At 45.4% G+C, this 24,683-nt stretch overlaps 1 protein-coding gene across 7 annotated transcripts in view; it reads left to right on the top strand.

Annotated features, from left to right (window-relative positions):
• KCNMA1 (potassium calcium-activated channel subfamily M alpha 1) overlaps positions 1 to 24,683 on the top strand; it is a 1,226,483-nt gene that overhangs the window by 621,640 nt on the left and 580,160 nt on the right. For all 7 annotated transcript variants that reach the window (XM_069240804.1, XM_069240805.1, XM_069240803.1 and 4 more), the window contains exon 5: positions 2,712 to 2,823. In XM_069240804.1, the coding sequence (XP_069096905.1) occupies positions 2,712 to 2,823 (112 nt within the window). The remainder of the gene's footprint in view (positions 1 to 2,711; positions 2,824 to 24,683) is intronic.

Raw genomic sequence — 24,683 nt, 5'->3', positions numbered from 1 at the left:
GCGCCATCTGCACACAGCGCCATCTGCTCTCACCCCTACCCCAGTAACACACACTGCGCCATCTGCACACAGCACCATCTGCTCCCACCCCTACCCCAGTAACACACACAGCGCCATCTGCACACAGCGCCATCTGCTCTCACCCCTACCCCAGTAACACACACAGCGCCATCTGCTCTCACCCCTACCCCAGTAACACACACTGCGCCATCTGCACACAGCGCCATCTGCTCCCACCCCTACCCCAGTAACACACACAGCGCCATCTGCACACAGCGCCATCTGCTCTCACCCCTACCCCAGTAACACACACAGCGCCATCTGCTCTCACCCCTACCCCAGTAACACACACAGCGCGCACACATACAGCGCCATCTGCTCTCACCCCTACCCCAGTAACACACACAGCGCGCACACACACAGCGCCATCTGCTCTCACCCCTACCCCAGTAACACACACACACAGCGGACACACACAGCGCAATCTGCTCTCACGCCTACCCCAGTAACACACACTACATTAAAAACAAATAAATAAATAACCAAAGAGCCTTACCTGACTCAAAGCACTGTAAAGATGCCACAAATGTGGAACAGCAGGCAGGCAGGCGAGCAGCAGACGTGGAGCCGGTGACAGGAAGCAGGCGACCAAAGCCCCATAAAAGTTAGCTGCAAGCGCTGACTTTTATGGGGCTTTGGCTTCCAGGATCGTCAGGGCAACGCCATAAACAATGGCCGCCGTATGTAAACATAGAGGGCCGCGGGAGCATGCTCCCGCGGCCCTCTTCTATGTTTACATACTGCTGCCATTATGATGTGGCGTTTGGTGTGCGTCTCGCGGGCCGCCAAGCTAGGTCTGTGGGGCCGCTGGCGGCCCGCGGGCCGTACTTTGAGTACCGTTGATCTAAGACATGAGGGAAGCATGTAATGGTCCACAGGCTACCTTTTTACCTTCTCTCTGTCACCCTTCCTACACTTCGCCCACCACTCTCCGCCATGCACCTGCCCCTTACTCTCAAATACTACCTGCTCAGATGACTTGGTAAATGAGCATTACTTTAGATGAAAAAGAGAATACTGTGCACACTTTTAGCTGGAGATATTGGATCACATAGTTATTCCACATTCCATGGGAGTTAACTTGTAATACCTGGAATCATGTGTGGGGATACTGTCAGAGTCTTCATTTCCGGCCACAGGGTATCTCTGTGCATTAATCAGCATTACTAGTGCTCGGGCCTTAAAGTTCAGTGATGAATGAGTGGATAATATTTGCAAGAAGCTTAGCACGATCGGTGAAACTGACCAATGCTGGCTTTCCAAAGTGGGAAATTCTTCCGAAAAAGAATAAAAATGCAATGACCCTCATGTTCTGGGACTTTCTGGGGGAAAAAGTGGTATTTTGATGCTGTGGATCTTGCTGTTCTCTCATAGAAAACGTGTTTTCTACAGCGGAACCAGCTGTGACTCTATAACTGCAAATCATTTTTTTCTGTTGAATTCACCAGTATTGCTACATTTTTAGGTTAGTTATATAAGGAAAATGAAAAATGTTCTAAGGTAATGTAGAGTATTATACAGAATAAGCAGTGGATAATTTAAAAGTGTTATTACCTTCTTCACTGTAAGATCCTTAAAGATAAATTACTCTTGCGCTATTCTCATTGATGATGATGTGCACTCACTGAGCTACTCCTTATGAATATGTACGCCTTTGTGTACAATGAAAATTACAGTTTCTGATTTAGATTCAATTAATATCTTTATTGCTGAACATCTCCAGTGGCACCACCTCACATACTTGCTGACGTGGAAAGAGTTTTACAATTCCAGACTTTTTTTTATTGAAACAAAGGCAAATTTTTGTTTCAGGCTTCACAGAATATCTGGCTAATATTGGAGTGTTTCTGAAACACCTACAGTAGAGACCTACGATAGATGCTTATCGGTCTCAAAGGGGGTTGCGGAGCATTGGAATCTCATTCATATTTTAGGTTCCTGGGTGTCCTGTGCACCTCTCCAGAAAAAAACAACACTGCTAATCATTTGAACAGGAGCTGCTATTTCCATACCCTGTGGGGTGTGAAGTTCACCAACTAGTTTGTTTTATTTCCATGTACATACTTAGCATTCTGAATGCCCGCAACCCTAAATGTGCATCTTATAGAATTCTGTTCTTTCTATGATCAAAGGGACTACAGAATTAGACACATTTCGTTTCCTTTTCCCACTCATGATGAAAGGATTCATAAGAAGTTATCCAGGAAATTCTTGTAACTCATGTCTTTCAGAAGCTGGCATTGACGTGCTTCAAATGACATCCTTGATTGTCCAAACTCACGCCCTATAGTCAGATCATTAGATGCTGTCACACGTATGAAGGTCACCATGCACTCATAGCTCACACCATAGTTAAAATGTGTAACAATCATTTTGACAAATACAATAAATCCCACGCGGGTCCATAAATTTGCATGGTTATTCAATAAACCAGGAGAAACGCTAATTTTATAGGTAGTCAGCTGTGGATAACTATAGTTTGAATGTGTTTTGACCGCATAATTGTCATGGTTTAAAATTGGAAATGAACATGGTCATTCAAGAGGCAAATGGTGTAGAAGAGAACCCGTTACATGGACGTTGACGTTTTACAGTGGCTAAATGTCTGTCACTCAAATGTTTTCCTTTCTTCTCTCCTTGTACCCTCCCAGTTTATTGCTGCTAATGACAAGCTCTGGTTCTGGTTGGAAGTGAACTCTGTGGTTGATTTCTTCACTGTGCCCCCTGTATTCGTCTCTGTCTACTTAAACAGAAGTTGGCTGGGTAAGTAAAGAAGAGCTTCCATGCCCTACTTTGTGGGAGATAAGAAGGTGTTTTAGGGCACACCCTATTCTGTTTCCTATTGGCCAGCATGTGGTGTGCTCGTGGGCGTGATTACACGTCTAACTAACCTTATAGGAACTTAAAGTGAAGTTTGTGTAATGGTACCGTGAGTCAGTGCTAGTTTGATCATTTAAATAGAAAAGCCAGTGCATCCTGGCCTGAGTGAAACAAGACAAGTGGCCTTGGCTCTGTGCGAAAACGATACTTAGACCAAATACCTTTGTTGTTATTCGAAGTGAATAAAGACTGTGAGTATTTCTTCTGGAGACTGTAGTCAAGCTATGAGTTTGTGGTCCACAGGCCCTGAATCCAAAGCCCCACAAGTATAGCTCACTGCCTGACTCTAATCATGGTACTTTGTAGGAGTTTGCTAAATACAGTTTAATTGCTTTTACACTCACTTTTGCTTGTGTTCATAATTGTATAAGTATGGTGATTGGTTAAGGTGAGAGAAAAAAAACGATAACATGTAAATGAGTGTTAAAGGTTGTTTAGGTTATAAAGCAGCTTTAAAAGAACGAGTCGCTGACCACGTGTGGTGCCCCGCCACCTGTGTGAAGAGGACGCATTGCTAGTACAGCGCCACTAGAGTGTTTTTAATGTACAGGCGCTGAGATTTACTTAGAGTCTTTACTAGACTAATCATTTTTCACAGCTTCTGGTAAAGTGTAAATAGATTCATTTTCATCTCACCTCCATGTCACCTCCATTTCTATCTGACCAAATGATCGAATGAATGAATGAGCACTACCTGAAGACAGCCTTTGCACTATTCCATATGCAATGAGACAAATTAAAGTGATGCTGTACACACGAGGCTTTAATTTGCTTAGCATCTGCAAGAACCACTACTACCATGAACATTGAAGACCAACTCTCAAAGTCATTTGCACACCTACATTTGACTTAGGTGCACAAATAGCTCGTTTTACAATGTAAACTCAATTTTTGTATCTCAGAATCTGAATTTACACTAAGAGTGGATGAAATTTAAATTATGCTAGAGTAATTCACATAATTTCAGGAATTTCGAGTTATGCTTGTTGTATGAAATTCTAGAAATTATGCCATGAAACCTCTTCACATAACTACGCTGCACTCACTGCAAAATGCACAGGAACTGCAGAACTTGAGCAGATGTTGATTGTGATGCTTTCGGTTTTTGCACTATGTTTTAGCATGAAATACGCCCTTGCGTCAAAATTTGGCACAAAGATGCATTTCATACTAACGTATCAAGCAAAATGACAGATTTGCATTTTGGGTAATTTTGCTGAAATTTCTTGTAATTATGCAAAAGCAAATTCCACGAATTTCGCATACCCATAATTTACGCTTAGTTATTTGCTGAAACCTAATATTACACAAGAAGGCCTGCAATTGCATGCATGAAGACTGAACGCTACTCGCATTCTCAGTGAGGAGTGCCATTGAGCTGAAGCAATAAACATCTGCTTTTGTGAGTTACCCCCAGAGACTACTCTGGATGAAGCAGGCACTCTACAAATATGTCTTTGTTAGTCTTCACAGTCATGCAGAAACTGTGCTACCCAAGCAAGCTTACCTTATCCCAACATCATGCTGGTAGAGTTGCCATAGTATGCTCCGGTGCCAGAGCGAACATGGTTTTCATTCTCTTTTCTAGTTTTTATTGAGACTGGCACCTTACACACTTGTGTTTCTTGTGTTCAAAGACGTTTTCAGTTATTTTACATGGCACTACTTTTTAAGGACTAACTCATAATATGATTGCATCTTCTTTTATGGATGCCCGGTGTTTTTTGCGGTTTTCTCGTGAGCCTTTTTCTGGTGCTTCTGAGCCAGGACTTCAAAGTAGCGCTCAGAAAATGAAGTCTTCATAAGTAAATACGTTTATATATTCAGTGTGAATCTATAACAGTGGAGTGATGTACAGACAATGATAAAAAGGCAATGGACAGCTAAGTGAAGGTGCTAAAAAGAGCAGAATGTCTCTTCAAGACTCTTCAGAGCAGCAACTTGGGATCACTGCTTCAGTCATTTCACAAACGTGAATCCTGATGATTCTCACTGGGATTTTTTGGAATTTTGTGTCATCAACAGGGCTGCTAATCTTGCACATTTTGGCCAGCAAATTATCCTTCAGGTTTTCTCCGACAGACTGTCATTCAAGCAAGTTAAGAAAGGTCATGCACCAGACAAGAGGAGAGACCGAGAGTGCATTTGTCCAGAGCCTAACTGCAAATTTAAATTGGCACTTAGTGTCACCTTAGTAGGAAAAAAGCAGATTAAGAGTGTTATATACTAGTTCTTTCTGTACCTTCCTGACTGTGAAATCAGTTTCTTCCAATCTTAAGTTATTCAATTATTTGGTCATTATCGTGGCAAATGGCGCTCAGAAGAGTAGATATGACATAGGTTTGCTAGGAGATATATAATTTAACCCTGGACTTGACGGGGAGCTGGTGTAAGGAATATTGTTAGCCAGCGACATGAGGCCTCATTAAGCCCTTTCGAGGGGTGTTCTATGTGCCCAGAACATCTTCAGTATTAAGAAAGCTAACTCTCAGATGTGGGGTCATGAATATCACTGGTCTGTAGCACAAGGCCAGAAGCAACTAGGGCGTCTTTGACTGAGACTAGCAGAGATGGCTCTTATGTGGGTTGTTGTTTTTCAATATGTTGTTTGAGAGGGCATATTCTTAACTCCTACACCTTGCTAGCGATGAGTTGACCCTAGTCTTTATACTATATTGGAGGCAATATTCATGCGTGCATCGCTGTCAGAGGCAGTAGATTAACCAGTCTATTTCTATCTCATGCTACCCACAGTATTTAGGGTATTGTAAGAGTCAGTCACTAATTATGTAGCCAAAACATTTACCCATTAGATATATGTCTTAGTTTATGCTAACACTGGCCACAGCATCCATATGAAGCATTACTTTTGTATGACTCCCTGTATCCCCACTAATGACCACAAACACTAGATATAAGAGCCAGTGGTAGAAGCTGTGAAAAGGCAATGGGATGAGAGAAAACAGAGACAAAGACCTCCTCACTCTGCCTCGTCACTTCTGGGGTCAAAGTCTGCAAGTTGTAATGGATGTCTACAAAATAAGAGATATTTTAAGTAATTTGCCACAGAATATTAAATGTAATTGTAATTGTAAGTAGATATACCTTTGAAGTTTCTCTCCATGATCAGTTCTCTATACACAGCTAGGAAACTGGAGAGTCCTTAAAACTCAAACTTTGTCATTACGTACTCTTTTAGTAGATTAGCACTTTACTTGACTTCTTTAGAACTTGTACACAGTGTTCATGAAAATGCATACATATGCAATTATCTTATAGAATCTGTCCTGTCCCTCCCCTGAGACTTTTTACAACCCACATAACCACAGTCCTAAGTGTTAATAAATAAAATATATAAATATATAAAAATATAAATGTGCAAGTGCTCAAACTTCATTTTCAACTTCAGGATGCTTCTCTGTAATCCAAAATTTCCATGAAAAAATCATTTCGGAAGCGATAGGTCTTGGTGCTTGAAATCCGATAATCGTGAAGTGAGATCTGGCTGTTGCAACACTGTAACATGGTTGCGTAGCAATGGCTAGCATGATCCATGAGGGAGTTATACTTGAAGATCCAAGGTGGCCATCTCGCTACACTTTGGAAAGATCATGGCTTGCTGGGCCTGGTAGTTCGCTGGCATTGTACTGCTGCAAAGTGTACTTGCACATATGCACACTAAATCTAGACACCATCAGCAGTATGTGATCACTACCACTCTTTCGTTCTCTGAAATGCACACCCAGGATTAGCAGCTTCAAAGTACAGCTTTCTCAAATACAGACCAGATTAAGTGATTAGCAGTACCTCAAGCCCCACTCCCTGACAATATGTTCTCATCGGAATAATATGCTTTAAAAATCTTATGCATCAGGGGATGAAGTGAATAGTTTAAATATAAGATTTAATTTTGTTGCCATTGTCAAAGTTAACACTATTGTGCACATGAAACGTAAGGCGGTAAGAGTGTGTGTGTATATGTGTGCTCACATGAGACGATTGGGCCTAATAAATTAGGCATCTCTGGCCTTCTATAGTGTGACTGTTCCCATGCTTAGTCTGTGATTTTAATGTTATGGTCTTTCTTCACCATCCCATGGTGTCAAGGAGTAGGCAGTATGAATTTAGGAAGGATGCTAAAATTATGCATTAGTACCAGTTGGCATAAGACTGTCGGGTATCCACATTTGTTACTTGAACATAGAACTCAGGCACCAGTCCAGAGGATGGGATGATAGACAGCACACCCTTGTCCAACACGCTAGTGCCAAGAAGTGGTCTAAGAGCTACAGTGACTCGACAGATCTTCCTTGGGCACCATCTAAAAGGGTTCACTTAGGATCTTTCTTGCTACGTTGGTCCCCTGGGCAGCCTGATTTCATCTGAAGGCCATGGCATGCCTTTATAACACTGGGGCATAGCATCACCTCGATGGTCAGAGAGGGGTTATGGCACCTCACCATTTCTAAAGTTAACTCAGATACTTGGTCTGTGTCTGTTCTATTGAACTGGACTGTGCTGTTGGCAAGACAGGATGATCCAAATGAGTCTCCCAATCTTGGGAATGAGAGGGTGCAAAATGAGGGAAGTGGTAGAACTCCAAGAGGAGAAGATGGAAAGTATCAGATTGAGATTGGAAGCAAATCACACAAAGGAGAAGCAAAGAAAGATGTTAAATGAAGCATTACTTTAAGGCAATGCCATTCCAAAGAGAAAAACAAATGATTGCACTTTAGAATATTTTACCTCTAAAAGATAAAGAAATGTATGTACGATCCCACGATGGCCAAAAACCTTCCGGATCGGATCAGAGGAGCACAAACTATAACACCCGAACAACTGAGAAGATTCTGAGAAATGGTTACAGGTTTGCAACCCCAACAGCAGGTGCAGGAATATAACAAAGGCCCCCGCATCCACGTAGGTGCAGAGGGGTCCAAGAGCTCCAGGGGGGATCAGCGTCCTTCCCGTAGGCAATGCTTAATTTGTTTTAAAAAATTCAGGGTTTCAAAGTTTTTCTGAGGAGCCCAGCACCGGGTAAAGGGTGAACATTCCAGGGATGCTGAATACGAAGGCTGCCTAGTCTTGAATCCACCTCATGCCTCTTTCTTCCACCACTCTACATTTTCAGGCTCTTTATCTCTTGCAGGTTCCTTTTCATGCCTCATTTCTCCCTTTGTCACTGTTTCCCTTTATTTCTCTTCCTCCTCCTTTATCTCTTTTTTCCTCGTCTCTCTCTTTCCCATGACCAAAAATAAGTCCACTCCACAAACATTAGTGCATTTCCCACCAACTAAAACGACCAGCGCAAACTAAGAAATGTCCTAGTCCCTCAGCAGCAACAGATGGCTGTCTAGGGGGTGAATAATAAGGCAAGGTTACAACCTTGTGATGTCATGAGGGTGCCAAAGAGGGCCTGATATCACTTCTGTTACCACTGAGATTATGGTGAATCTATACCATGGTTAGCTTCATTGACTGTCTCTTAATTATGTGACAGCATCATTGGCTGCCTCAGCTCTGCATATTAGAGCACTACCAGTCACAAGCTGAGTTATAGCAGGGATTCTAAATTAAATGGAAGCATCAATGACTGTCCAGGGAAATAAATAATCCATAGGACTGCACATGCATACTTTAAGCACTGAACCAGGTCACAGAGCAGCAGAACTCTGAAACAGTGCTGGCCCCTTTTATGCTGTGACAGCACAGTCCTTCTAAGTGCCTCACCGTGGCTCTGTTGATCATAAAACAAGACTCCGTGAATTGAGCACATATTGATTTGGGCATAAGATTTATTGGCCCTGTGGAGCAATATTGATGTGGTGTGTAACAAGACGTCCAAAGCCACTGGAGATGGGCCTCAGCCAATATTAGAACTGAAAACTCCTGGAAGCTTATATAATGCTGTCATCTTCTTTAGCTAGAATTAATTCATGCTGTAAATATTCTAAATATTAAAGAAAATGCTAATTTGTGTGCTCTTTTGTTTTATCCTACTTTATGTGGCATGTACCATTAATACCATCAGACTTTGAAACACAACTTAGTGATAATCACGTGCCTAAACTGGCGAGAAGCAATGTGATACTCCCAGGGTAAGCCCTACTGGAAGAGCGGGAATGAGGATACAAACCCAGGATCCATGCTGCAACCATCTAGCATGTTGTTAGAAATGGGGTCTTTGGTTGACAGTCAGGTTACCCCCTGTTCAAGCAAGGACCCTCACTCTAGTCAGGGTAAAAGAGAATCACCCTCAGCTAACCCCTGCTTACCCCCTTGGTAGCTTGGCAGAGCAGTAGGCTTAACTTCAGAGTGCTAGGTGTAAAGTATTTGTACCAACACACACAGTAACTTAATGAAAACACTACAAAATGACACAACACCAGTTTAGTAAAATAGGAAATATTTATCTAAACAAAACAAGACCAAAACGACAAAAATCCAACATACACAAGTCAAGTTATGAATTTTTGAAGATTAAACTCAAAAATAGCGCTTAGAAACAAAAATGCTTCAATGAGATGTTAACACGGCGTCATGATGGAGTCGTTCCCAACAAGCCGACACCAGCGGCGCCGGACACGGAGTCGTGTAGACCCCCAAGTACAGTACCTTTGGTGAAGAGTGAAAACAAGCCGATGAGCGAAGTCGGGGATCGCGGCGTCTGTGCAAAACGTTGAATCCGCGCACTTTGGGCGGCGTGGGTCACGATGTGGTGCGACGACTTCCACGGAGTCGCAGACTTCAGCGGGGCTGCAGCGGCATCGGGCCTGCGAACAGAGCATCGCGTTCCAGCGAAGGTTACGGCGTCGGGTGCAGGCGGCGTCACCGGATTCAGCAGCGGCGTCGGTCCGGAGTCGTCCGAAGTCGATTTCCTTTGATTTCCACCAGCTTTCCTTTCAAGGGCCCAGGGACTGGATAGTGCACCACTTGTCAGAGCAGGAGTCTCCCTAGAGACTCCAGGTGCTGGCAGAGAGAAGTCTTTGCTGTCCCTGAGACTTCAAACAACAGGAGGCAAGCTCTAAATCAAGCCCTTGGAGATTTCTTCACAAGATGGAAGGCACACAAAGTCCAGTCTTTGCCCTCTTACTCTGGCAGAAGTAGCACTGCAGGAAAGCTCCACAAAGCACAGTCACAGGCAGGGCAGCACTTCTTCCTCAGCTATCAGCTCTTCTCCAGGCAGAGGTTCCTCTTGGTTCCAGAAGTGTTTCTAAAGTCTGTAGATGTGGGTGCCCTTCTTATATCCATTTTAGTCTTTGAAGTCACCTTTCTTCAAAGGGGACTCACACCTACTTGTGAAATCCTGCCTTGCCCAGGCAAGGCCTCAGACACACACCAGGGGGTTGGAGTCTGCATTGTCAGAGGCAGGCACAGTCCTTTCAGATGAGAGTGACCACTCCACCCCTCCCTCCTAGCAGAGATGGCTAATCAGGAAATGCAGGTTACACCCCAGCTCCCTTTGTGTCACTGTCTAGTGTGAGGTGAAAAACAACCCAACTGTCAAACTGACCCAGACAGGGAATCCACAAACAAGGCAGAGTTACAGAATGGTTTAAGCAAGAAAATGCTCACTTTCTAAAAGTGGCATTTTCAAACGCACAGTCTCAAAATCAACTTTACTAAAAGATGTATTTTTAAATTGTGAGTTCAGGGACCCCAAACTCCACATGTCCATCTACTCTCTAGGGGAATCTACACTTTAATCATATTTAAAGGTAGCCCCCATATTATCCTATGAGAGAGACAGGCCTTGCAGCAGTGAAAAACGAAATTGGCAGTATTTCGCTGTCAGGACATATAAACCACATTACTATATGTCCTACCTTATCCATACACTGCACCCTGCCGTTGGGGCTACCTAGGGCCTACCTTAGGGGTGCCTTACATGTAAGAAAAGGGAAGGGTTAGGCCTGGCAAGGGGGTACACTTGCCAAGTCGAATTTACAGTGTAAAAATACACACACAGACACTGCAGTGGCAGGTCTGAGACATGATTACAGAGCTACTTATGTGGGTGGCACAACCAGTGCTGCAGGCCCACTAGTAGCATTTGATTTACAGGCCCTGGCACCTCTAGTGCACCTTACTAGGGACTTACTAGTAAATCAAATATGCCAATCATGGATAAACCAATTACATAAAATTTACACGGAGAGCATATGTACTTTAGCACTGGTTAGCAGGGGTAAAGTGCTCAGAGATGAAAAGCCAACAGCAACAGGACAGAAAAAAATAGGAGGCAGGAGGCAAAAAGACTGGGGATGACCCTGCATAAGCAAAAGTCCAACACGACCCCCTACCCGCCTAAAGCCAGGGGAGAACAATCAATACCTTGATGTACTTCCCTGATTGGGGCGATAGAACAAGGACCCAGGCCCACAATAGCAGGGGCATGTTCCAGTTCTACGCCTTCCTGACTCCAGTTGGATCCCTCTGTCCATACTCTCAGGGCCCACTAAGCTAACCCATGGGGAACCCTTCTACACATCTGCAGACACCATCTGTGCAGCGCCTAACTTTACTTTGCTCACAGATGTATTGCAATGGGCAGATAGTACCACCAGGGCCAACACAGTGGTGTTGCCCACTCCACCCCTGGGGTGTGACTCTCGTTCCCCCCCCCCCCAGGGGCAGCTCTGTCCACCAGGACAGCAAGCCACAGTGACCCCTGACAACTGTCAGGGATGAGAGCCTGACCTCAGGCCTCTCCAACCACTGTGACTGTGGAGAGTTGGGGGCGGTAGCCCCAGGTGCCTGACACCCTTTGACCACTCTACCTTCCACCAGGTCAGAGAAGATAACCTGACCCTGGTCCTCCCCTCTGGGGCTCCGTACCCTCCCTGCAGGAGCGGCACCCCCAGAGTCCAAAATTGTCAAGGTGCTTGTAGAAGCAGTCCTGCACAATTCTTCCACCAGTGCAGGGATGTTAACCTGCAACTGGTCCTCCAACCTGGGGTCTGTACCTTCAGGGTGGACCAGGGCCAGGGGTGAGGCTTCCCTCTCCCTGCCCTCTCTTCTGTGGTCCTGCACCCCCCAACTAGGAGTGGCCCCCCCAGAAGACAACATGGTAGGGGCACTGTTAGCAGTAGCCCCTTCCTCCAGGTCAGGGGGGACACCCTGAACCTGGCCTTCCAATCCAGGGTCTGTACCCTTAGATTGTACTGGGGTCAGGGGTGAGTCTTTCTCTCCCCTTCCCCTACTCGCAGGGTTCTGCACCCACCCCTCAGGGAGAGTACCCCTTGAAATCACACCAGGGGGGGTGATTGGGCAAACCACCCACCCCTTCGGGTCAGGGTTTATCCCCTGCACCTGATCCTCCAGTCCAGGGTCTGTACCCACAGACTGGACCACTGCCTGGCAACCCAGGAATTCCTGGGGGGCATACCTACCCCCCACCAGGTCAGAGTTTACCCTCTGAACCTGGTCATCCAACCCAGAGTCACCACCCTGCGGTTGAACCACTGCCTGGCACACCAGGACTTCCAGGGGGGCACACTTACCCCCCTCAAGGGATACACTGTCCCCAAGGGCCACACAAGAGTCTGGCTGGCGCAGGTCTCCTGACCTCTGCCCATCTGACAGAGCCTGGATTCCCCCCAACCCAGAAATGGTCTCACCAAGGGCATTCCTGGGGGGCTCTGCTCTCAGAGCTGACCCCTGACCCTCCAGGTTCTCCACTGGGGTCCGCAACTCCCTCTCAACCCTCTGTCTGGACTTCTGCACCCCCTCACTAGGAGTGGTACTGCCAGACACCAGAACTGGTGGGACGCTGGCTACAGCCCCCCCCCCAAGTTCTCCTGACACTGTGGGATCTCCCTCAACAGATGGCCCTATGGTACAGCCAAGGCTCCCCTCCTGGTGTTCCCTCATGGAACCCTCCAGGACCTGGCACCTTGGACCTCAGCCCATCCCCATTCCCTCTCCTCAGAGACTGGACATGGGGTCCCTCACCCATCCCACTACACTGGGACCTACCTGGGACACTACAATCCTTCCCTACCTCACCTGGTTGGGAAATACCTAGACCACTCCTCTCAGGAGCCCCCCCAAATGCCTCTTCAGACTCTCTGGTACTCACCAAGAGGTCTGCCTCCATTGTAAGCTCCCTGGGGTCAGAGAACTCACACTCCACCTGGTGTTGGCGTAGCTCTGGAAAATAAGGACTAGACATATGCTCTCCAGCAATTACATCGCTCAGCCCCTCACATGAATTAACCAAAGTACCCTTCACCCAACCATCCAGTGAGTCTGCTTTGAAAAAGCACCCCACATCACCCTCCTGAGACTGGTGAGACAGTACCTGACTGTCCCTGACACTCAACCCACACTCTTCTGAGATGTCTTCACACTCCATAACCAGGACTTCTACCTGGGGGAACCCCTCTCCCTGTCACTCTCACCTAGAGTCAGTAGAGTGTCCCTCCCACCAGTAGGAATATGACTCCCCATGCCAGTTCCCCAATCCACCTCAGGGACCCTGTGCATCACTGGAGCTACCTCATACCCCTGAACCTCCTGGCGTGTGTTAACTCCCTCCTTCAAGTAGGGCACCACATCTCTGGGCATGTGCACTTCTTCAGCAGCACTGGATATAAAATTGTTGCTGCCACCATTCCAGCTGGACTCAGCCCTTATGACTTCAGCTCCTTCATTTTGAGCTCATAAGCCCAAATCCTCTTTTTGATCTCTAAGTCCCTCCTCCTTTCTTCCAACTCCTTCTCCCTTTGCATCCTCAACTCCTTGAACTTCAACCGGCGAGCCCTCTCTGCCTGTCTGTCCTGTAACTCTTCAGGAGTCAGACACTTGGTTGGCACCCTGCTACTCCTCCTGGGGACCCTCCCCCCAGGCGTAACAGGTACTTCCACTACACCACTGTGTATCCTCTGCACTTCCCCACCCACATTCTCCTCCTCTGTGTGCCCTCCAGCCTCCTTGATTGTCACCCAGGCCCTCTGTGCCTTTTGCAGTTCCCCCTCCCTGGTGGAGCTCTGAATGGGACAGTCAAGATCTTTAAGGAACTGTTTCAATTGAGCAACTGAGTACTCCTTCAGTTTCTCTATTTCAAACACAGCTCCAGCTGTTGCATCTCCAGATTGAGACATGATGGTCACAAGTGCAAAGTTCCAAAGGCGGAAAATAAGTTCCCAATGAAGTAAAAAGGATCCGTCAAGGGATCAGCAAAATCATGGAAGTAGAACAAAAAGGAGTCCTTAAGAGAAAAAGCAAAAGATCACCAAACAAGTAGTATGTGGTCACGTAGTGGTCTGAACTCAAACAGTAGTGTACACTTAATTACTGTATGTCAAGTACAAATACAAGTCCAAATCCCATCGCTGCTTCCAATGTTAGAAATGGGGTCTTTGGTTGACAGTCAGGTTACCCCCTGTTCAAGCAAGGACCCTCACTCTAGTCAGGGTAAAAGAGAATCACCCTCAGCTAACCCCTGCTTACCCCCTTGGTAGCTTGGCAGAGCAGTAGGCTTAACTTCAGAGTGCTAGGTGTAAAGTATTTGTACCAACACACACAGTAACTTAATGAAAACACTACAAAATGACACAACACCAGTTTAGAACAATAGGAAATATTTATCTAAACAAAACAAGACCAAAACGACAAAAATCCAACATACACAAGTCAAGTTATGAATTTTTAAAGATTAAACTCAAAAATAGCGCTTAGAAACAAAAATGCTTCGATGAGATGTTAACATGGCGTTGTGACGGAGTCGTTCCCCACAAGCCGACACCAGCAGCGCCGGACACAGAGTCGTTAGAACCCCCAAGTACAGTACCTTTGGTGAAGAGTGAAAACAAGCCGATGCGCGAAGTCGGGGATCGCGGCGTCTGTGCAAAACGTTGAATCCGCGCACTTCTGGAGGCGTCGGTCATGACGTGGTGCGGCAACTTCCACGGAGTCGCAGACTTCAGCGGGGCTGCAGCGGCGTCGGGCCTGCAATGAACGTCGCATTCCAGCGAAGGTTACGGCGTCGGGTGCAGGCGGCGTCACCGGATTCAGCAGCGGCGTCGGTCCGGAGTCGTCCGAAGTCGATTTCCTTGGATTTCCACCAGCTTTCCTTTCAAGGGCCCAGGGACTGGATAGGGCACCACTTGTCAGAGCAAGAGTCTCTCCAGAGACTCCAGGTGCTGGCAGAGAGAAGTCTTCGCTGTCCCTGAGACTTCAAACAACAGGAGGCAAGCTCTAAATCAAGCCCTTGGAGATTTCTTCACAAGATGGAAGGCACACAAAGTCCAGTCTTTGCCCTCTTACTCTGGCAGAAGCAGCACTGCAGGAAAGCTCCACAAAGCACAGTCATAGGCAGGGCAGCACTTCTTCCTCAGCTATCAGCTCTTCTCCAGGCAGAGGTTCCTCTTGGTTCCAGAAGTGTTTCTAAAGTCTGTAGATTTGGGTGCCCTTCTTATACCCATTTTAGTCTTTGAAGTCACCTTTCTTCTAAGGGGACTCACACCTACTTGTGAAATCCTGCCTTGCCCAGGCAAGGCCTCAGACACACACCAGGGGGTTGGAGTCCGCATTGTCAGAGGCAGGCACAGTCCTTTCAGATGAGAGTGACCACTCCACCCCTCCCTCCTAGCAGAGATGGCTAATCAGGAAATGCAGGTTACACCCCAGCTCCCTTTGTGTCACTGTCTAGTGTGAGGTGAAAAACAACCCAATTGTCAAACTGACCCAGACAGGGAATCCACAAACAAGGCAGAGTCACAGAATGGTTTAAGCAAGAAAATGCTCACTTTCTAAAAGTGGCATTTTCAAACGCATAATCTCAAAATCAACTTTACTAAAAGATGTATTTTTAAATTGTGAGTTCAGGGACCCCAAACTCCACATGTCCATCTACTCTCTAGGGGAATCTACACTTTAATCATATTCAAAGGTAGCCCCCATATTATCCTATGAGAGAGACAGGCCTTGCAACAGTGAAAAACTAAATTGGCAGTATTTCACTGTCAGGACATATAAACCACATTACTATATGTCCTACCTTATCCATACACTGCACCCTGCCATTGGGGCTACCTAGGGCCTACCTTAGGGGTGCCTTACATGTAAGAAAAGGGAAGGTTTAGGCCTGGCAAGTGGGTACACTTGCCAAGTCGAATTTACAGTGTAAAAATACACACACAGACACTGCAGTGGCAGGTCTGAGACATGATTACAGAGCTACTTATGTGGGTGGCACAACCAGTGCTGCAGGCCCACTAGTAGCATTTGATTTACAGGCCCTGGGCACCTCTAGTGCACTGTACTAGGGACTTCCTAGAAAATCAAATATGCCAATCATGGAAGAACCAATTATATAGACATTTTGTTTAGGACACTTGCACTTTAGCACTGGTTAGCAGTGGTAAAGTGCCCAGAGTAACAAAAACAGCAAAAACAGAGTCCAGCACACATCAACAACCTGGGAAACAGAGGCAAAAAGTTAAGAGAGACCACGCCAATGATGAAAAGTCTAACACTCTCCCCTTTGCGCTCCATGGCGGCCAAGGTACATTGAAGTTTCATTGACCGCAAACAGCGTTAACTAGATCGGCGGTATTGAAGCGCTCATCACATTTTTCACACTGTTACCTAATCAGAGTCATTTCAATTTTGCTTTTGTCTCTCCCCTTCACTCTCCATGGTTTTAAAAAATCTCTTGTAGTTGATAAATGCTTTATGTAAAAAACATGTTTTTGTTACTCTGGGCACTTTACCACTGCTAACCAGTGCTAAAGTGCAAGTGTCCTAAACAAAATGTCTATATAATTGGTTCTTCCATGATTGGCATATTTGATTTTCTAGGAAGTCCCTAGTACAGTGCACTAGAGGTGCCCAGGGCCTGTAAATCAAATGCTACTAGTGGGCCTGCAGCACTGGTTGTGACACCCACCTAGATAGCTCTGTAATCATGTCTCAGACCTGCCCATGCAGTGTCTGTGTGTGCAGTTTTTAACTGTAAAATGTGACTTGGCAAGTGTACCCACTTGCCAGGCCTAAACCTTCCCTTTTCTTACATGTAAGGCACCCCTATGGTAGGTAGAAAGTGGGCATTTTCTTGCTTAAACCATTTCTGTGACTCTTCCTCTTTGTGGATTCCCTGTCTGGGTCAGTTTGACAGTTGGGCTGGTTGCACCTTTCACTAGACAGTGACACAAAAGTAGCTGGGGTGTAGTCTGCATTTCCTGATGATCCACCCGTGCTAGGAGAGAGGGGAGGAGTGGTCACTCACACCTGAAAGGGCTGTGTCTGCCCTTACACAATGCAGTCTCCAACCCCCTGGTGTGTGTCTGGGGCCTGGCCTGGACAAGGCAGAATTTCACAATCAATAGAGACTTTCCTTTTAAGTAAGCCTACTTCAAAGGGCAAAATGAGTATAAGAAGGGCACCCAAAACCACAGACTTTAGAACACTTCTGGAAACCAAGAGGAACCTCTGCCTTGAGAAGAGCTGAAGAGCTGAGGAAGAAGAGCTGTCCCGCCTGTGACTGTGCTTTGTGGAGCTATCCTGCAGTTGCTGCTTCTACCTGTGCTAGAGGACAAAGACTGGACTTTGTGTTGCCTTCCTTCTGGTGAAGATCTCCAAGGTCTTGATTTAGAGCTTGCCTCCTGTTGTTTAAAGTCTCAGGGACAGCAAAGACTTCTGGCTGCCAGCACCTGGAGCCTCTGGAGAGGCTCGTACTCTACCAAGTGGTGCCCATCCAGTTCCTGGCACCCTGAAAAGAGAAGCTGGCAGCTACTGTGTGTAATGGTACAAATACTTTACACCTAGCACTTTGAAGTTAAGCCTACTGCTCGTGCCAAGCTACCAAGGGGGTGAGCTGGGGTTCGCTGAGGGTGATTCTCTTTTACCCTGACTAGAGTGAAGATCCTTGCTTGGACAGGGGGTAACCTGACTGCCAACCAAAGACCCCAGAGACAAAAGAAAAAAATAGTTCGCCCTCACTAAAGTATATCGGCAATCGTGCAATAATCCATGTAACAGGGTCAGTCTGCAAGGCGTAACAAAAGAGCCTCAAGGAGGGACAAGCGTAAATCACTTACTAATGATATCAAGGGATTTCTGAAAGGCAGGCCCTTGAGTGAAAGAAAGTGATGAGCATGAGATGGGCATGGTTAATGCCCATAGAATAGATTACAACAGGTCGAAACGCAGAGCTTGCGTGCTGCTATTCTCGACCTAAAAAAACAAAATGTGGGTTGAGGGTCCATAGGGCAGGCTGCAGCGGGATTGGGTGCACCCTGCATCCAAACCCCGCTACACACTGCCTACTTTAGAAATTTAAAGAAGGACTTTTTAGGATAGGGCTTCTGTTTCCTGAGCAATGCAAGTTTGGAAGACGATAAGTGTATGTGTGGGGGTGGGGGGCTCGAGGCGGACCGCAGTTTCTATTCCACCAGTGAGGAAGTATCTAGGCAGGGCCTTTGCTCTTGTGTGTCTGATTACTGTTCCAGAAAGGCTGAAGGACAGACAGATGCAAGATCTCACACTTCATTGCCCCAATGCTGTGGGTGTTCCATATTTGAGACGGCCCTGGTGCCACCTGCCCTGAGAAGCAATACTTTACACAAATTCTCTAAAGCAGACTTGGTTATTCTTTATCCTTCCATGATCACCAGATAGAAAGGATAAGAGCGTCTCAAGAACAAACATTTGAAGTGCAGCATTCCTGTTCTGCATTTTTCTTCCATCTGATAATGAGAAAATAAAACCATATTTATTTTAGAGCTATTTACCTGCGCGTGATGACTATGTTTGTGTGTGCACTGTGTTCTCATAGCCTACAATGATATTGCAACACATGCAAATAATGTTTCTTTCTACAGTTTTGCAAGAAATCTCAAGAAGCCTCTAAAATATTCCTAAACACCTTCATGAAAACCTAGTGACTTAAAGCTTCCAAGTGTCGACTTTCCTTTCTCTTTTAAATTACTGTCTCCTTCCTTTCCATCTTCTGCATGCCTCCTCTCTCCGAGCACAGCATACTGTTAAGTCACATGCATGTTTGCAGTAATCCCTATTAATGTAGCTCTGCAAATTTCCAACGCCTCATTTCAAAGATCACAACTTCTCCTTCAAAAACATAGCTCGGCTACCTAACAATAAGTAATTGCCTGTAGCTCATCCATTAATACTGCTAACCAGTGCACAAATTCACATATCCCCTGCCTCAGCTGATGACCATGCACAATTCCTATTACTTTTATCTACCACATTAAAACTGAAGTAAAGGCATGAAATTGTTTCCTTAACAGTGCAAGACTAAAAGGGAACTACAGAGCTGCTCAAACTGCCAGCTCACTTAAAAATCATAAACAGCGTGCCTGTCTCTCACACTTCTTCTTCAACGACACTGCTAAGCCCTATAACAAGATAACTGCACCCCGGCGGTCATCACACACCACATGAAAACACTGCCCACAGAGGATCTAAACAAAGACAACACCCTCCCACCACACGTCCTACACAGTGTTGCGTTCTACCCATGTATGCAAATGGTTGGATTGTTAAACCCACGTAAATATTGCAATAGAAAACAGTATAATACCGTGCCATCCGAGTTCTATACAGGTCATATGATGGAATAAGAAACTCAATGTAAGGCAAAAGAGTGAAACCAGCCCTGGAGTTGGGGCATAATCTGTGCACTGTGACATGTTCTGTATTATGATACATTCCAGTGAGCACAAAGGGAAAGGTACAGCGCATGTTAGTGTGTAGAATACCACATGAAAAAACAACTATAAACCTGTGTCTCTTCATGAGCTATGATGAATAGTCTTTCATCTACATACAACATGGTTCTCAATTTGTTCGTTTTTTAAAGCTGATCACTATGTACCATTTATTTTTGTGTCTCTTCATTGCATGTTACAAGACATGCGCTAACTTTTCTTTAGGACATTGTAAGGTGTACTTTGTGATGGATTGAAGGTTAAACATCCCTTTTTTCGTCACTTCTTTCTCACCTTCTGTCAACACACGAATCATGTACAAAGGGCAGGTGCCAATGCACCACAAACCGATGCCAATACTTGAACCAGTAAGAATGCTAAGTGGGTGAATTCTCCTGCTGCAAGGCTCACTGTGGAACCTGTGCATCAGACATTCAAGGACTAGCAGGGAAACATCAGGCTATCATCTTTCACAAATGAATGCAGTTGACTTGGATGGCTAATACAAAACGTGATACAAAGCAGTTCCGTTTTTTTTTTATAAAGGGCATATTTACAAGCCTCTAGCGCCACTGGAGCGTCACTCTTTGTGGAGAAACATGCCCTACGGCTGCGCCTGCTGCTGTGTAACCGAAGAGGAGGGTTAATAGTCCTCAGGACGAACTGCAAAAGTGCAGCACTGGGAGATGGAAGAAGACTGAGAAAGCACAACACTAACTCCAGAAGTAGAGCTGAGAGGTTACAGCCTTGATAGCAATAGAAGAACTTAATGGCTACAGTCCAGAGTGAAGGAATAGAAGTAAGGGAGCACAGGCACGTGCAGAATTAAAAAGTGAGAACCACAGCAGTGAGCTCAGGACCAGAACTGAATGACAACAGCACTGAACCTATAATTAGAAGTGTACGCCACAGTACTGGGTACAGAACTAAAGCTGAAAAACTACCAGACTGAACCCTGGAAGAATGCTAGGCATACAGCAGTAACTACAGAAATGGGGCTGAGAGTCCATAAAACCGAGCCCAGGTTTAAACAGACACAATGAACATACACATTAACTGAGAGATGGACAATTCATCAAAGGGCTGAGGGTCCACCAGCTCTGAGCATACAGGGAGTGCAGAATTATTAGGCAAGTTGTATTTTTGAGGATTAATTTTATTATTGAACAACAACCATGTTCTCAATGAACCCAAAAAACTCATTAATATCAAAGCTGAATATTTTTGGAAGTCGTTTTTAGTTTGTTTTTAGTTTTAGCTATGTTAGGGGGATATCTGTGTGTGCAGGTGACTATTACTGTGCATAATTATTAGGCAACTTAACAAAAAAAAATATATACCCATTTCAATTATTTATTATTACCAGTGAAACCAATATAACATCTCAACATTCACAAATATACATTTCTGACATTCAAAAACAAAAAAAAAACAAATCAGTGACCAATATAGCCACCTTTCTTTGCAAGGACACTCAAAAGCCTGCCATCCATGGATTCTGTCAGTGTTTTGATCTGTTCACCATCAACATTGCGTGCAGCAGCAACCACAGCCTCCCAGACACTGTTCAGAGAGGTGTACTGTTTTCCCTTCTTGTAAATCTCACATTTGATGATGGACCACAGGTTCTCAATGGGGTTCAGATCAGGTGAACAAGGAGGCCATGTCATTAGATTTCCTTCTTTTATACCCTTTCTTGCCAGCCACGCTGTGGAGTACTTGGACGCGTGTGATGGAGCATTGTCCTGCATGAAAATCATGTTTTTCTTGAAGGATGCAGACTTCTTCCTGTACCACTGCTTGAAGAAGGTGTCTTCCAGGAACTGGCAGTAGGACTGGGAGTTGAGCTTGACTCCATCCTCAACCCGAAAAGGCCCCACAAGCTCATCTTTGATGATACCAGCCCAAACCAGTACTCCACCTCCACCTTGCTGGCGTCTGAGTCGGACTGGAGCTCTCTGCCCTTTACCAATCCAGCCACGGGCCCATCCATCTGGCCCATCAAGACTCACTCTCATTTCATCAGTCCATAAAACCTTAGAAAAATCAGTCTTGAGATATTTCTTGGCCCAGTCTTGACGTTTCAGCTTGTGTGTCTTGTTCAGTGGTGGTCGTCTTTCAGCCTTTCTTACCTTGGCCATGTCTCTGAGTATTGCACACCTTGTGCTTTTGGGCACTCCAGTGATGTTGCAGCTCTGAAATATGGCCAAACTGGTGGCAAGTGGCATCGTGGCAGCTGCACGCTTGACTTTTCTCAGTTCATGGGCAGTTATTTTGCGCCTTGGTTTTTCCACACGCTTCTTGCGACCCTGTTGACTATTTTGAATGAAACGCTTGATTGTTCGATGATCACGCTTCAGAAGCTTTGCAATTTTAAGAGTGCTGCATCCCTCTGCAAGATATCTCACTATTTTTGACTTTTCTGAGCCTGTCAAGTCCTTCTTTTGACCCATTTTGCCAAAGGAAAGGAAGTTGCCTAATAATTATGCACACCTGATATAGGGTGTTGATGTCATTAGACCACACCCCTTCTCATTACAGAGATGCACATCACCTAATATGCTTAATTGGTAGTAGGCTTTCGAGCCTATACAGCTTGGAGTAAGACAACATGCATAAAGAGGATGATGTGGTCAAAATACTCATTTGCCTAATAATTCTGCACTCCCTGTATATAGAAGACATGCGCAGAATCCATGAGAGATGGTGGGCAAAGTGCTGGGATGAGTCAAACTAATGAAACTGAAAATAAAACACAGTGCTAGTATTTGCTATTTCTGATGCCCCTCTGGCACCTTTTGAGCATGCACTTCACCATCAATACATGCAGCATACAGGTGCTTCAGTGGTAAAGCTGCCAGTGGTAAGAAACAACAGAGATATATAGACCATGGTGGTGGCCCTGTAATGTGGTGGAGGACTGCTTGCAATATCCTCAAATCATTGTCAGCTTGGCGAACATCGTTTTGGCAGGCATGCCACTTTCATCAAAACTGGAATATGGGCCAGCCATCATATCGTAGTAACTGGTCTGCATTCTTTTTATACTTCAGAAACATGTCCCCAAAGTGGATGCAAGTTTCTGAAATAGGCAAGACCAATGGCCTAATGCACTATGTGCTTCTCCCGTGTGCACTTGCAGGACCATTGTTCATTTTTAGGTCCAGCGTGCAAGCAATCTGGCCTGTTGTAATCAATCTGTGGGCTTTTAACCATGCCCATTACTATCACTCATTTGTGGGCTTGCCTTTCAAAACTCCTTTGTTATCATTGGTAAATGCTTTACGTTTGTCCCTCCTTGGGGCGGTTTTGTTACCGCCTTGGCCATCGACCCTGTTACATGGTTAATTGCACTTTTCCCGATATCTTTGACTGTGACCGAACTTCGTTTTCCTTTTGTGTGTCTCTTTCGCACTCATGCTCATGGCGGCCGTGGCACTTTGAATCGGCTCGCCTATGTCAATTGTTTTACTTTTCATTTTCAATTTATGGGGCAAGAAAAGACCAGTAAGGAATTTACAATGCTAATAGCTCTAACTCGAGCAAACGCGAGACCCATTACATTGCAAATGCTTGTTCTGCCTGGCTCCTCCTTGAATCACAGTCACATGACGGTCCTTGGAAGGAAAAATAGGCATTGAAACATCTGGCGTAAGAGCAGCTTACCTCTGGTTCATTGACCTGGAGGCCTGTAGCAGGTGGGCCCTGGGTCTGAGCTTTCCAATGGGGTAGCCAGCTGATGTTCTGCCATGAGTTTCTCAAACCTTTTAACGAGGCAGGTGAGCTATGGGCAGTGCTTAATTTGTGTTTCCGGTACTGAGCACCGCCACTTATTTTTGTGGGCAGCGGCTTATTCTTCTGCCTCAAGCATTTACAGCGAGCAAAAGACACATATGGGAAAGACGGAGGAAGTAAAAAACGAAAAAGCGTCACAAAGGTAGAAAGCAGAAACCTGTAAGAGTGAGCTGAAGGGGCAGGGAGTAGCTTTATATAGATTGAAGAGGTCCGAGATGGCTTCAGGTTTACGCCACCTCAGTATTCCGTATTCCCACATTTAATTGCAGCAGCCACGTGTTTAAGATGAGGGCTTTGAGCACCGGAACGTTTTTATTTACAAATTAAGCGCTGGCTATGGGTTTCATGAAGCAAGAGCTACACTAATTTATGTTATATAGGGTTCCCTTGCATTCACCTAACCACCTATGGGTTTTGGCATATTCACAGATTTACTAAGAAGGTAAACCTAGGTATGCGTCAAAATCCTACGCCTTCCCACAGGAGGCGCAACAAGGAGAAATATCTTCATGTCTCTTCCTTGTTTTCTCTGTCTAAGTGTTTAGAAAGAGAAGAAAGCCATTAAGGATTGTTGTTGTGCAGGAAGGGATCCTTTCCTGCCTAAAACAATCCTGCCTGCAATTCAGACACTTTTGCATGGTGGCGTAAGGGTGCTTGCATTGGCGCTAGGCAGTCGTTTATGCGCCAACGCAAGCAGAGATCAGGAATGCGCCATATGTTGGTAAGTATGGTGCATTCTTGCCCTCTCCCGTTCACGTAGAACAGCAAGTTGTCATGCTGCATTGCGTTGCATGAAATATTGATAAATATAGCCCTCAATTGCATAAAAACAGGCGCTTATCTGTGCCCTAAACGAGAGGAAGTACCCATAATAGTGTTGTGGAGCGCTAATATATATCGATAATTGATTAGGCTGACCGCTCCAGATACAATTTCTTTGGGTGTGCTGCCATCTAGTGGCCAAAGAGGAGACAGGGCATTAAAAACACACGCTGGCAATGCTGCTGGCCAAAGTATTTAGAAAGACGTTCAATTAAGAAACCAATCCAAAAGAAGGACTAGGGCATAAGCCCAACAAAAAGTCAGCGGGCTGACAAAATGAGCAGTTGTATGTGGACTTTTAATTTGCTCGAAATGGTTTGGATGTATGCGAGGCAGTTTCAGCCCTTTACCTGAACATTATAGGCACCAGTTGTCAGGAGGGGCCACTGCTGGAGAGATGTTGCGGAGATAGCAATCCCAGCATACCTGCCTAGCCCAAAGGAAACTCTT

The sequence above is a fragment of the Pleurodeles waltl genome, chromosome 6 (genome assembly GCF_031143425.1).
Source record: "Pleurodeles waltl isolate 20211129_DDA chromosome 6, aPleWal1.hap1.20221129, whole genome shotgun sequence".
Lineage (NCBI taxonomy): Eukaryota > Metazoa > Chordata > Amphibia > Caudata > Salamandridae > Pleurodeles > Pleurodeles waltl.
Note: the sequence above shows the minus strand (reverse complement) of the source record. Positions and strands in the feature narration are given on the sequence as shown.